The sequence below is a fragment of the Aulonocara sp. 'chitande type north' Nkhata Bay genome, linkage group LG3, assembly GCF_057382095.1.
Source record: "Aulonocara sp. 'chitande type north' Nkhata Bay isolate Kocher_YH1m ecotype deep benthic linkage group LG3, A_spYH_male_GT1.1, whole genome shotgun sequence".
Taxonomy (NCBI): domain Eukaryota; kingdom Metazoa; phylum Chordata; class Actinopteri; order Cichliformes; family Cichlidae; genus Aulonocara; species Aulonocara sp. 'chitande type north' Nkhata Bay.
In genome coordinates, this window is record NC_141346.1 from 67,110,247 (window position 1) to 67,125,825 (window position 15,579).

A 15,579-nucleotide genomic window follows, 5' to 3' on the forward strand; every position below is an offset into this window, starting at 1 on the left:
TTGTGTCAAAGTAGCTGAGGATCAAACAGAAAAACATGAAGGTTTTCCTGGCCTGGGATTTTATACAAATATTCTGCAGTACATCAAAAACAAAAGAAAACCATTAATGAACATATGAACATTACCTGATGCTGCTGACGTGAAGCAGAGCAAAGTTACAGAGGTTTGATTACAGACACAGCTGAGCATTTTGCAATTTTGCATCATTTTAAAAAGTTTAAATTTGTTCAGTATTGAACGGCAGAAACGAGGCTTTGTTTTCAGAAGTAAGTAAAAGAAAAAAAAAAAACAGCGGCCGACAGGCTGTAAGAACGGTAGACTTGTGCATAACAAGCAAGCGAATAATGCAGAAAACAGATTTTTAGACGGGAAACTGTTCTTGAAGTACAGAGAGAGAGAGAGAGAGAGAGAGAGCTGTGCATGAAGTGTGATTTTATCCTGGTGGCAGCAAAACAATCAGAGGGAATTCATGACGATGTTTATGTGAAGCGTAGTTTGGAGCTTCTTTTGCTGCTGGTTTACTCAATATTGTTTGGAGAGACATCAAACCTGCAGCTTCAGAATCAGCGCAAAAAGGGCGTAAACACAAAGCGCGGAGCCGCCTAAACATCACAATCAGCGAGCTGTCGGCTTTCAGCTCGTGTCCGTGCAGTCAGGTGAGAAACTCACATCTCACTGATTCTGATGCGTCGGCGGCTCCGCGCTTTGTGTTTACGTCTTTGTGCAGAATCCGTGTTCCTGCTCTCATTTACTGTTTTAGTTGTTTGGTGGTTGTTGAAATTTTGGGAGGTTTAACCTGAGATTCTGGCGTTTTGGCCAAAATAAATTTATATTAAAAAATCGATTCAGGATTTTAATGAATCGATATCACGTTATCCAAGCGCGAATCGATTTTAATCGATAAATCGATAATCAAAACCACCCCTGATGCATATACACGGGTCACACTGCTTATTGAAACCCCCCCAAACATCAGATCTTAATCAGACAGGTTTTTGTTTTTTGTTTTCAAAGTTTAGACTTTGCTTCTATTGGACTTTTTATCAGTAACACGTGCTTACTTTTTGCAGGAACAGTTGAAACTAACATAAATAAATAACTCCAGAGGTGATAGTCAGCAGGGGGTTTACAAGTTGTGTGCCGCGTTGTCGGCGGTATAAACTCGACCACTTGCAAGGTGAGCTGGCAGACATCACTGAACTCATCAGAGATGATTAGGTTCATTTTGACAAAGTGAGCAGATATTTAACCTCCTAGGACCTGGCGTCCACATATGTGGACATCACATTTTGGATTGTTTAGACCAAAATACTACATTTTGCTCTACAAGGGCCTGATATCCACTTACGAGCATGTTATACTGCCACTGTGCTATCGACATTTTAGACAAATATCCTCATATGTGGCTCTCATTTTTCTCAGAAACAAAAATTTGGTAAAAAAAAAAAAATCTGGTAATTCTTTGTTTTTACATTCATCAGGTCCCAATCAGCCCAAATATCAAAGAGAAACTAAAAATTAATGCCACGGAGGAGTTTGGGTCTTAGGAGGTTGTGCCACTACATTCTTGTCTAGAAGATATTAAAGTGTATTTGGTGACACAAAAAAGGGTAAAGTTTAAGTATAGTTTGGGTCCACACATGTCCAAACCCTGGTGTGTAGGCCTACTTAGTTTTGAGGAATTGTCATGGGACCGGGGTCTGGGTGACCCAGGGCCTGTAAGAAGTTATGGACATGTGTGTTTTTGGTGCTGCTGTCTCCTGTTTCCATGTTTGTGTATCTAGGTGTGTGTGTGGGTGTGTCAGCCAGGAGCCTGGCCACACCTGCGGAGGAGAATTACTCAGGGGCGGAGCGTGGGGGTGGCTTACTGGGCTTAAGCCCGGGTTGTTTTGTCAGAAGCCCGGGGTCTTTTGGAGTGTAATTTTTTCATAGTTAGATGTCTGGCTGACAACTGTATAAAACAAAAAGTACACACAATATTCGAAGCACATAGTGCACACTGTGGGAATTTACGACTGTGCGTGAATCCCCCCCTGATATTGGTATGATCCGAGCTCAGACACTGAGCGACTGAGCGAGGGGGCGGGGCAGCTGCTGCCTGTGAGTGCGCTGTTGGAGAAACGGAGCCAAGGAGAGCCAAGCTACCAGGTACCAGAGCAAATCATTCGTACTGTACAAATAATGTAAATATGACGGTGAATCACGAAAGATTGATATCAAACTGATCACTTGACCAATATTACGTTACTTGCTCTTCAAGTGAATCAACAAATGGCAAAATGAAAAGCCGAACAATGCTATTTTTTTAGACAGTCTTAGCTTACGTGTGTTTATTTCATATTTTCAGTTCTTACCCTCCCCGACTAAATCGGTTTCAGTTATGCACTGATATACAAGAATGGACATTAGAGGCTTCTTTCAAAGAAAAAACTCAGGTAAATGTTATTTTATATATTATGCTTTGTATGTTGTTCAGTATATTTCTATGCAAAACAAGAGGGATTTCAGTACACAGCAGGATATTCACATTTGTAACCAGATATTTACACTTTAGAGATAAAACATAAAACATTTTTACTGTACAACATCAATTTAGAGTAAACTTTTGTTTTAGATAAATATTGAAATATATTCTGAATTAGTTAAATGTCAGAATAAAGAGAGAGAGATCGGTCTATTTATTATAACTTTCATCAAATTTAGGAGTACATATACACTAAGTTTATTGTTAATTAATAAGAAAACTCCAGACGATTCCATTCTGAGCTGAAGAAGCTTCTGATAGGTTAGTAGAGTCCATGTGAGTAAATTGGTGGCACAGCTGTGGATGCATATAAGGCAAAACACAGAGCCTGTTTCTGTGACATGGGAACATCAAGAGATGTCAACCAAAACACCAGGAAAAGAACTGTGGAGCTCCATAAGTGTGGCTCAGTTTTGAATACAATTTGGTGCCATTTGCAATTAAGAAATACAGATAGTTTCTCTCTTTACTCTTAAATTTAACAAATATAAATTAAACAGTTTGTCTAATTTGAGGTTTTACCTTAAATAAGTGTTTGTGTTTTTATCTGAAGAGCATGTAAATATCTGGTTTCAACTGTATATTTGATGATGTTGGTGTTTGGTTTGATTGTCAGCACAAAGAGGGTGAGAGAGGGAGATGGAGAGGAGAATGAGGACAGAAGAGAAATGGAACAAGAACCAGGTGAGACAGACATGTTAGTCAAATGGTTGTTTGCCAAAACATCAGAACACATATCTAGTACCTAGTGTATCTTTTTAGGTTTGTTATTTTTCAAATTCTATATTTATTAAGTTATGCAAACTTATTTGCACAACAAGGCTAATTAGTTATATAAACTTTTCTGAATCTAAATAGAGTACTTTGGTAGAATTAAAAATAATATGGCACAAACTTGTGACTCACAAAGACAAAAACAGAGGGATCATTAATTAGTAATGATTCTCTTTCTGATCATTCAGAGAGGTCAGGGGAAATCATGAAAGCAAGAGAAAACCAAAACACAACAGCATCACAGCAGGAAGCAGCAGGTGGATCGTTAAGGACAGCTGAAGGAGGTTTACTGGAAGGAGCAGCAGTAGATGATTTAGGAACTCTAGAAAGTGGTCCAAGACAAAATGTCCTCCCACAATATCCGCTGAGCCAGTTTGGAGCTCAGCAGAGGGCGTTTAATAAGAGTTGGTTTGAACAGTTTACATGGCTGGAGTATTCTGTTGTGAGGAACTTGGCTTTCTGTTTTTCATGTCGCATTTTTGGGAAGCAGAATACTTTAAAAAAAGATGGCCTCAGTCATTCAGGGTTCTGCAATTGGAAGAGGGCTTTAAATGCCTTTAGGGAGCACGAAAAGATTTCCAGCCATTCGTCTTCTATGATCTGCTGGCACAGCTTTAAGACCACAAAAAACCAAGGTGACGTTGTTGAGCAACTTAGATCAGCAAGCGCAGCAGAGATTTCAGAGAGACGACAATATCTCCACAGGATCTTAGCTGTAACAAGTTTCCTTGGAAAACAAGGAATACCATTCCGTGGCCACGATGAGCAGGAATCCACCAGTCATAATCAAGGGAACTTCCTTGAGTGCCTGAAGCTGCTGAAAACATTTGATCCATTTTTGAAAAATTACAGTCCTGTCTCACATGCTACCTATCTGTCTCATTTTTCACAAAATGAGATGATAACCAGTATTTCACATGAAATAACTGGAAATATAGTTAAAGAGATGAAGGAAGCTAAGATGTACTCTGTTATGGCTGATGAGGCTAGAGATGGGCACACGGAACAGCTTGCAGTGTGTGTACGTTTTGTGTCATGTAAAGGCCATGTCAAAGAATGTTTTCTTGGTCTACGGAAACTAGAAAGGTTTGATGCACAGTGCATTACAGACACTATTGAGGAGCTGTTGCAGTATCACACGCTCAGTGACTTACTTTGTGTTGCTCAATCCTATGATGGGGCATCTGTTATGAGTGGTGCTGTGAGTGGTGTGCAGTCCCGTTTCAGACAGAGACACCCTGAAGCAGTATATGTGCACTGCTATGCACATGAGCTCAACCTTGTCCTTTGCCATACATGCAAGGCTATTCCAGCTGCTTCTGACTTCTTTGGACTTTTGGAAAATGTCTACACTTGCAGGACACATAAGCAAGCCACGCTTGTTCATATTAGTGAATATTCACACACATAGTCAGACTTATGGAGCCTCTCACCACACTTCTTTTTCTCTTTCTATTTACAAACAAGTGATGTTTCCACATCCTCTCCACCTGTCTAAACGAAACACCCAGCGTACATCATTAGACATACACACACAATTATGGGCATGCTGAGGTTTGTCACATGGAATGTAAATGGAGCTGGCTCCAGAGGAAAGAGGTTAAAGATATTTAACCAGCTTAAAAAACTACAGGCAGATGTTGTTTTATTACAAGAAACTCACAGACCTGTCACAGGTTTAAACGAACTTAAAACACCTGAGTTTCCTAACGTGTTTGCAGCCTGTTATAATTCTAGACAACGGGGAGTAGCAATTTTAATACATAAAAATGTTAATTTTACAGTACTCGATACAGTTATAGATCCAGAGGGTAGATTTCTAATTATTAAACTATCAATATTGAACAAAAAACTATGTATTGTAAGTATATATGGTCCAAATGTTGATGAACCCTCATTCTTCCACGGATTTTTTAGTGCACTCTCTGAACACCTTGATTGCACACTCATTCTTGGCGGTGACCTCAATCTTGGAATAAATGAAGACATGGATAGGCTCAACACAACAGGAACTCAGCGCAATTGGCAGTCCACAAATATAATCAATCAGTATATGAGCGACTTTGGTCTTTGCGATGCATGGCGCTCTCTTCACCCCACCAGTAAGGAATATACTTTTTTCTCGCATGTCCATCACTCTTACTCTCGTTTGGATTATTTTTTGGTCAGCAGCTCACTGCTGTGTGACATTTCAGACACTGAGATTCATCCTATAGCTGTCAGCGATCATGCTCCCGTATCCTTAACACTAATACACAAGAATAACACTACGCCAAGAAAAAACTGGAGATTTAATATATCACTACTTAAAGATGAAGACTTTATTAAATTTTTTAAAAAGGAATGGACTTCATATTTAGACTTTAATGACACTCCCGGAATATCTGCTTCTGTTCTATGGGAAGCAGGGAAAGCTGTGATGAGAGGTAAGAGAGTTAATACCCTACAGCTTATGACAAAATTTGATCCGAAGTGATTGATGGCCCTAATCATGACCTTTTGACCTCCCGCCCCTCCCCCCCGGAAGCGTGTAATGAGCGTGACGAATCGTATCCGGAGAAGGGGGGTGGGAAACCCCCCGCGTGACGAATTATATCCTGAGAAAGGGGGGCGAACCCCGGAAGTGCGCCATCTGTTGCTAACCGTGTCGAATTGCACCCTGAGAAAGGAGGGGTGAACCCCCGGAAGCGCGTCATCTGTTGTTGGGGAAAAAAAAAAAGTTTTTAGAGGGAGGGGGAAAACCTCCGGAAGCGCGTCATCTGTTGTTGGGAAAAAAAGTTTTTAGAGGGAGGGGGAAACCTCCGGAAGCGCGCCATCTGTTGGAGGGGAATAAAAAAGCAGAGAGAGGAGTCCGTCACAATTTCTAAGGCACAGACACAAGATGGATTTCCTTCTGCAGCGTTCCTGTGTCCGATGAGATCTGCTCTCCCAAAGAAGAAGGTTTTGAATATGACATATTCAATCTCGATCCGGACCTTATGACCCTACCGGAAATACTCCGGAAGTGTCTAGTCATTTTCAGACCTGTTGCGTCATGTTCCCTAAGCACAGCGGTGATGCAGCAGCTGATTCTGTGATGTATAGAGAGACAGAGCGGATGTAATTTTACTTTCTTGAGCTTCACCGGCGTTTGTAATGGAAATAAAGAGTGACTTCCTGTAGAGATTTCAATAGTAATTTTATTTTCCTATAATACAGACGCTGTAAAAAAAAAAACAAAAAAAACCTTTAAGATACACCATAGCTTGTGATGAAAAGAAGAACTTTCTATCCGCTTGTAACCTACAGGCTGCCTATGTGTAAAAAATGAATAAATACCGCTTAGTGAATACTACTTTTCCTTTTGAGAGTCCTTTTTACAAGAGACTGAAAAAACAAACCCGCGACAGGCGATCTTGTTTCACACACACACACACACACACACACACACACACACACACACACACACACACACACACACACACACGCACCCCCCTCTGTGGGAAAGAGTCAACCATGAGCCGAGTTTTGTCAACAGCAATTGTCCATTTGGTAAAACAAATATCCGTCTCAAAGTCGTATTTTACCGTTGCAGAAAACAGACGACGTTCGCAAGAAGGCCCGCACACGCACACACACACACACACACACACACACACACCGCGGGTAAAGGAGGAGTGAGACAGCAGATATCAGTTTTTTCTCAATGCTTATATCCTATAACACGCCCCCCAAAAAATATTATTATTATTATTATTAAAACATCTATATGAGGTAGGTTTTGCGCAACCTGCTCCTTGTCAGACCAAAGTAGAGAGTTTTTTCTTCAATACTTTAAACAATAAGTTTTCTCAATAGATAGAAAATGTTGATCCGCTGAGGAGTCAACATCCGATATTATCATTGCTTGTAACCCGGTTTCTTACATCCCCCCATAAAACAAGTCTTAGCGGGGAAAAAAGCTCATATTCGAATAAGTTTATTAAAGCACCCCCTTCTGTGGGAAAGAGTCAACCATGAGCCGAGTTTTGTCAACAGCAATTGTCCATTTGGTAAAACAAATATCCGTCTCAAAGTCGTATTTTACCGTTGCAGAAAACAGACGGCGTTCACAAGAAGGCCCACACACACACACACACACACACACACACACACACACACACTCACACACACACACACACACACACCCCGCGGGGCAAGGAGGAGTTTTTTTCTTCATTACTTTTTACAATAAGTTTTCTCAATAGATAGAAAATGATGACGCTGAGGAGTCAACATCCGATATTATCATTGCTTGTAACCCGGTTTCTTACATCTCCCCATAAAACTAGTCTTAGCGAGGAAAAAAGCTCATATTCGAATAAGTTTATTAAAGCACCCCCCTCTGTGGGAAAGAGTCAACCATGAGCCGAGTTTTGTCAACAGCAAGAACAAGGTCAGACAGCAATTGTCCATTTGGTAAAACAAATACCCGTCTCAAAGCTATATTTTACCGTTGCAGAATGTGGGAAAACAGACGGCGTTCGCAAGAAGGCAATCAAAAAAAAAACAACCCACTCTAACTATCGGTATTGTCAAGAGAAAGATGCGAAAAACAGATGCTTCGCTAGACTAGGATAAAATGAGAGAAGAAGCGGAAGGGGAGTCGCTATCTGCTCATCCCCTACTGTGACAGTTCTACCAATCGCGAGGAAGAATCCGTGAATATTATGTCAGCATTCCGTTCAAACAACGCCGCCGATCAGAGCGCCAGGGCCATCTCGCCAGAACTGTTCATACCTCACCCCGGTAAGTTTTTTTCTTTACGACTTTAAATTATATATCAACAGAGATGTCAATAATTTGATTACTTTCTTTTAGATTTCTACATCAATGATTTCACGCAAGTGGACTACGGTACGTTTAAATAAGTATATACCATTTTTTAAATAAGTTTAGATAGACTTGATTTAACCATGCTCTGATACTTACAGAAACAATCGATAATGCAGTGAGTAACAGCAGAAATCCGGCCGTTTTCCGCGGCGAATTAGAAGCCATATCCCCCGCAGAACCTCCGCTGCCGCCGCGTCGAAGAGAAGACGGCACTATTTTCGTCTCCGCATACCGGGAGAACCGCGGAGAAAAAAGTTTTAAAATCGAAGGTAAACAATATGATGCATTATCCGCCATTTTGTTGAATAACAGGATGTGACGGAGTAATCCGAGTGTGCTATACCGCCCCTCCCGACCCGGAGCAGATTTTTAAAAAGTTTAACTTTATTTCTCGACAGAGGTAACCGAGAATATACAGACCCCGCCGCAGCGAAAAGAAGAAGAAGAAGACGACGACGTTATTTTCGTCAACGCATACCGGGAGAACTGCAGGAAAATACCTTTTAAACCAAAAGGTAAACAATATGATGCAATATCCGTCATTTCGATAAATATCAGGATGTGGCGGAGTAATCCGAGTGTGCTATACCGCCCCTCCCGACTTGGAGTGGTATAAAGCGTGCTAGAAAGTTTTTTATTTATTAAATCTTTCTCTTTTTTGTTTTATTTCTCGGCAGCCGAGATTGCGGATATACCTATTCAAGCCCCCTCCGCTACAGACAATCGCGCGGAGGAGCGAGGTAAATAAAAAGTTTTTTCATTCTCGAAAAATAGGAAGGAGGAGGTTGTTTTCTTAAATCTCTTCTGTTTTATTTCTCGGCAGCTGAGATTGCGGATTTACCTAACCAATCCCCCGCCGCTACAGACAATCGCGCGGAGGAGCGAGGTAAATAAAACGTTTTTTCATTCTCAAAAAATAGGAAGGATGAGATTGTTTTCTTAAATCTCTTCTGTTTTATTTCCCCCCGACAGAGACCGATACAGAAAATCAGGCGGAAGAAAATCAGGCTGAGGAGGAACCGTCCAGATCGCCTCCTCTCAGGAGAGTGAGAGCTACTCTCAGGAGACCGAGAGGTAATTGACGGGGGGATGAATCGATCCTATTAAACTGCTCTGCTCTATAAAAATAAAAAATGTAAGGTTTAAAAATACATTCTGTCCGTCTTTTCTTACAGCTCGACGGATGCTTCATAAGAAGAGAATCCTTGAAAACCTCGCTTTCATGTACGCCATAACAGTTCGCACATATGCATCGATATACAGACACAAGGACCTGTAAAGTAAAAGCATGTAAAAGTCTGTGAATTAAGAAATAAAGAAAATCATGTCAGAAGAACACAGCATTCCTGAGGCTTTGTTGGAAGCCGTGGCAGAATTAAACAGAAACCATGAACATTTAGCCCCACCGTTAGAAAACAATATAGCCCCACCACCACCAAACGACCCACTACAACCTTTAGAAAACGCATTGCAGGTCCTCCTTCAAAACATTGAAAACGAACGGCTTGCCGGTCTACTGAACTTTGACCCTCTGCAGCCGATAGAAAATGCTCTTCAGCTCTACGACCGGCAGCAGGGGGAGGAGCAGGTGCAGCAGCAGGTGCAGGTGGAGCAGCATCATCATCAGCAGCCCAGGGAGGAGGAGGAGGACCGGCCTGCGGAGCATCAACAAGGAGGAGGATCTCGGGTACAGAACGATGCGGTGACTCGCCGCGAACATTTTAATAATTTCGAAATAAGGCGAGTATTTAACATTCCCTCTCCGGATGAAGCGAGCGACCTCGCTCAATTTTACCTCGACGTCAGGGATAATTTTGTAGATCTAGCGGATAGGGTCAGACCGGAAGTTAGTCGTAACGACCGGGTTCAACTGGAGATCATCAGTGAGCACGCGCGAAATCACTCTGTTTTTAACGTCGATGACGAAAGCGCTGAAAACATTGTACCGGTTTTTGAGGACCTGCTAGCCAGGCTGATACAATCAAACGGAGCGATCGTCGCAGGCTCTCCCCTAGAAATTGTTGTGCAAGTAATTAGAAATCCTAGAGGCAGTGGCAGTAATGACCCGCGTAAAAAAATTCACAAAATGTTAGATGATGAACTTCTAGTCAAAAAGCGTTGCTGTCTGTACGTGGTAAAAAACAAAAACGATAATCTGTGTTTTGCCATCAACCTGATTCACCTCACTCAACCTCATTTCACAGATAAACAGGCCCTGGAACGCGGCAGAGCGCTGCAGCGTTTAGCGGGGTTGAGCGATCGCACTCAGGTAACTCTCACCGACATAGGTAAATTCGAACAAATACTAAAACGTAAAATCGTCGTGTTTTACCGCCCGCCCGAGGACAGAACTCTTTCATTAATCGAAACAGACTACCCGAACACGCCTCACCCGCTGTACCTATTCTTATTCCACCATCACTATTACGGAATAAAAAATCTAAAAACATTTTTAGGAATTCAGTACATTTGCGACGAATGTCACCGCGGGTATTATAAAAGAGAAGAACACTTTTGTCAAAACCGCTGCAACCTCTGTTTTGACCCCGCATGCCCCTCTCACTTTCTGGACTCTGTAATCTGTACGGATTGTAACAGATCATGTCGCACACGCGCGTGTTATTTAAAGCACAAACAACCTAGAATTCACTCCGGTTCAGACCTCAGCGTTTGTCAACGATTGTATAAATGTCCGGACTGCAAGTTCCTCTCCCGTCGCGGAAAGCACAGGTGCACAGCCGCCAGATGTAAAATCTGTCGCGCGGAGCTTCCTCCCGACAACGATCAACACCTGTGTTACATCCAACCTTTGAAACATGAAAACTCTGATAACGCTTCCATAATCTTTTATGACTTTGAAACCTTCCCAGACAGGGAGGGGGTGCACGTCCCTTACCTAGTGTGCACAAAATCTCTAGAAGGAGAAGAGTGGCACGCTTACGGTGTAGACTGTGTTGAAAAGTTTCTCCAAAGATACAGAAGGAAAAGATATAGAGAGACCACGTTCGTTGCGCACAACGCGAAAGGGTTTGACAGCTATTTAATTCTAAGTCACCTGGTGGGGGGTGGGATGACGCCCTCTCTCATCATGCAAGGCAGTAAAATTATATGTTTCACAGAATCCGATTTCCTTCTCAAATTCATAGACTCGCTTTCTTTTCTCACCATGCGTCTCAGCGCTATGCCCAAAGCTTTAGGCTTCGAGGACAAATCCAAGGGATTTTTTCCTCACAAATTCAGCTCGCGGGACCGATTAAAATACTCGGGTCCGTACCCTCCTCCTTCAGATTACGGGGTGGAGCGCATGTCACCCACCGAAAGGGCAGAGTTTTTGCGTTGGCACTGCGAGGCCTCCCGGGGAGTGTTTAACTTTGAAAAAGAATCCCTGTATTACTGCCGAAACGACGTTAATATCCTGAGAGAGGCGTGCGTAAAGTTCAGAGACGGGTTTATAGGCGAAACTAAAGTAGACCCTTTCAGCTGCGTCACTATAGCTTCAGCCTGCATGAAAGTGTTTCTCACCAATTTCCTACCCGAAAACAGTCTGGCCATCCCCTCGCCTGACAACTATGGGCGCAGGTTCAAAGCCTATTCGCACGCGTCCATTCAGTGGCTGGAGTGGGTAGCTCACTCTCAGAAAATTCCCGTTCAACACGCTCTCACAACCGGCGGGGAGAAAAAAATAGGCCCGTATTTTGTCGACGGATACGCGCTGATTAACGGGGAAAAGTGGGTGTGGGAATTTCTGGGATGCTTTTATCACGGCTGTCCAAAATGCTACAGGCCTGAGGAAATCTGCCCTTTGACCCGCGCTCCTTACGGGGACCTGCACGCCTCTGCCGAGGCGAGGCTCCGGGAGCTGAGAAACGTTTACAGAGTCCGCACGGTCACTCTGTGGGAGCACGAATGGAACAAGATGAAAAAATCGAACGAGGAGGTTATAAATTTTATGCGGAGCTACGAAGTCCCGGAACCTCTGTCTCCTCGCTCGGGGCTTTACGGAGGCCGCACTTCGGCCTTGAGACTGCGTTACAGCGCCTCGCCAGGAGAAAATGTGTATTACGTAGACGTCACATCCCTGTACCCTTACGTCAACGCCAAGCGCGCTTACCCTCTGCATCACCCCCAAATCATCAGAGAGAATTTTGCAGACCCTCGCAGTTATTTCGGGCTGATCAGAGCCACCGTTTACCCGCCGCGCGGGCTCCATTTCCCCGTTCTACCGTACAAAACCCCCGGAGGTAAATTTATATTCTTCCTCTGTCGCACCTGCGCCGAGACCAATCAACAAAGCGGTCCGTGACTTCACGACGACGAGGCCAGAGCTCTCACCGGGGTCTGGGTCACCGTCGAGTTTAACAAAGCCTTAGAATTAGGTTACAGAGTGGTTAAAATCACAGAGGTCTGGCACTTTGATAGTAGCAGCAGCGATATTTTCGCCGGCTATATTAACACTTTTCTCAAAGGCAAACAGGAAGCCTCCGGTTATCCTCCGGAAGCTCGCGACGAGGATGAGAGGAACAAATACGTGGAAGAGTACCACAGGCATCAGGGCATACGTTTAGACCCGTCAAAAATAGAGGTGAATCAGGCCAAAAGACAAGTTTCGAAATTGTGTCTCAACAGTTTCTGGGGAAAGTTTGCTCAGAGAGCCAACATGACTCAGACCGCTCTGGTCAGAAAGCCGAGTCAGTTTTTTAACTACGTCTTTTCAGGACAGTACGTCTTTAAACACGTCTCTTTTTTAAAGACCAAAAAACAGGAAGTGGCTTTAATTCAGTGGAGCTATAACGAGCGGTGCGTGATACCTCCCGGCGCTACCAATAACGTTTTCATCGCCGCTTTCACCACAGCCTACGCCCGTCTAAAACTCTACGAGTATTTAGAAAAATTGCAGCGCAGCGTTCTGTACACCGACACCGACTCTCTGATCTACGTAGTGAAAGAGGGGGAGGAACCTTTAGAGCTGGGCAACTATCTAGGGGATCTCACGGACGAATTAGACGGGGACACCATCCAGGAATTTGTCTCCGCGGGTCCAAAGAGTTACGCCTACCGGACCAGAAACAAAAAGAAACTGGTGGTAAAAATGAAAGGAATAACGCAGACGAGAGAATGTTGCGAACGTGTCAATTTCGACAGTATGAGCGGGTTGGTGGAAAGTTACCTTTCTGGTATGAAAGAGGCGGAGCTCGGGACCCCTCAGAACGGAATTCAGAGGGATAAGAGAGGCTTTGTGCTCAAAAACAGAATATTTCAGAAAAAGTTTCGCGTGGTTTACGACAAGAGACGTCTCTTTCCAGACGGCACAACTCTGCCTTTCGGGTACTAGTGTTTTTGTTTTAGTTTTCTTCTAAAAAAAAAAAAATGGAGGAAACTGATTTTGATCACAGACTGAAAGTACCTTTTTCCTGTCTAGTTGTGGGTCCTAGTGGGTGTGGGAAAACTCATTTTGTAAAGTGTGTTTTGGAAAACTGTGAACGCGTCATGGATACTGTGCCCGCGAATATTGTGTGGATTTATACTTCTTTTCAACCCATGTATGAGGAGCTTTCAAAGACCAATAAAAACATTAAATTTATCGAGGGGCTGCCTGATTCTTTTGAAGATTTCCGAGACGTTCTGGTGGTGCTGGATGACGTCATCTTTCAGGCCTCGGATCACCAGGAAGTGGTTAAAATTTTCACTCAATACCGCCACCATAAAAACGTCTCGGTCATGATGCTAACCCAGAACGTTTTTCATCAGGGTAAATACAGCCGCACCATCAGCTTAAACTCCAATTATATGGTGTTGTTTAAAAACCCCAGAGACAAGCTGCAGATTGAGATTTTGGCCCGTCAGATTTTCCCTTCGCAAAAAACATTTTTCTCAGACAGTTTCAAAGACGCCACCGAGGAGCCCCACGGGTATTTAATCCTCGATCTCACTCCCTCGTGCCCAGAACGCTACAGAGTGCGCGCCGGTCTGCTTCCGGGGCAGTACCCCGTCATTTACCTGCCTAAACCCAAGTAGCCATGTCTCAGCGTATAAAAAGAAACGCAGTCTTACTGCAAGCTCTGTACCACGCGTCGCCGCAGAAACGCAAAGACATTCTCGCTCACAGCTCCCCGGATTTCCTCCAGGCGCTGTGCGAGATAGCTTTAAATCTTTTAAGGGGAAACATACCTCTTTCCGCTCCTCAATACCAAAAACTGAAACGCCAGAAAAAGATCATCAGGCTGCTGGCTGACAAGAAAACGAGTTTAAACCGTAAGCGTCAAGTTTTAAAGAAACAAACGGGCGGGTTTCTTTTCCCTCTGTTGTCCGCAGCCGTACCCATTCTGGGGAACCTGCTGGGAGGAATATTTCAAAAACGCTGAGATGTTTAAAAAAATGATTCTCGTTCCCTCTCACGAGTTGAAAAAACTGACCCGACCCACCGAGCCTACCGTCAGAGAAACTGCCAAAGACGATTTGGACGAAAAGATGAAAGCCATACTGGAGGATCCGCGGCTAAATTCGTATGAAAAAATCAAAAGATACGAGTCTCTGCTGCGGAGATATCTCACACTCTCTAAACAGGACCGGGACGAGGAGAGTAGGGTGACTTTCCACCTCCCGCCAGAGGAGGCGCAGCAGCAGGTGCAGCAGCAGGTGCAGCAACAAGTGCAGCGGCCCAGAGAGGAGGATGATGAAATGATGGAAGAAGTATTAAAATCCTTACCCCCTCGAGATCGCAAAAACGCCCGCTACATTATGCAGAAATTAGCTGAGGGTGGAGGAGGATGGACAAAGAGGGGTGAATTTGTTTACAAGGGGGATGCGGTGCGGGGTTCGCACATGATCGATCTATTTAAAAACCTCTCCCTCTCTTTTAAAAGTAAAAACCAAACGCGACCGAAAGGATGGAACGCGTTTTTAACTACTTTGGTCGAAACAAACATACCCTCATCCTCAATACATAACCGTAGAGCTCGCGACCAGTATGTGCGTCTTAAATCTGTGGAGGAGGAGGAGGAGGGAGGACAGACACCTGCGCGAAGGGGGAGAAAACCTTCTCGGGTCAAAATAACGCTTTCCCCGACCTGGACCTCTATGTAAAATCAAATGTTTTTTGTTTACAAATGAAATAAAAAAAACGTTGCAACAAACTTTTTTTTTTTGTTTACGTTTCTTTATTCGATACACACATCTTTAAACTTTTGTAAGGAGCACGCCCCGTGATGACCTCTGCGAGAGCGAGCGGGGCAGCGTCCTTTCAGAAAGTCAGACACCATATCATCATTTTTAAACACATCGTTATAGTACAGAGAAAGTATTTTACCGACGGGTAACCCCTGAGCCTTGTGACATAGATAAAAAATGCAATGTTGCCCGCAAACGACAGACATAGGGTGCTGAAGTTGACGATCGTGATAGAGTATTTTGTCAGAGCGGCCTTCCAG

At 43.6% G+C, this 15,579-nt stretch overlaps 1 protein-coding gene across 1 annotated transcript; it reads left to right on the forward strand.

Annotated features, from left to right (window-relative positions):
- The first annotated feature begins 7,986 nt into the window (after positions 1-7,986).
- LOC147336700 (uncharacterized) lies at positions 7,987-9,431 on the forward strand. The gene is made up of 8 exons (XM_086285594.1): positions 7,987-8,065; positions 8,138-8,173; positions 8,251-8,421; positions 8,551-8,667; positions 8,830-8,892; positions 8,976-9,038; positions 9,125-9,226; positions 9,328-9,431. Exons 1-8 carry the CDS (start codon positions 7,987-7,989, stop codon positions 9,429-9,431), a joined length of 735 nt encoding a protein of 244 aa, XP_086141720.1.
- Positions 9,432-15,579: the final 6,148 nt, after the last annotated feature.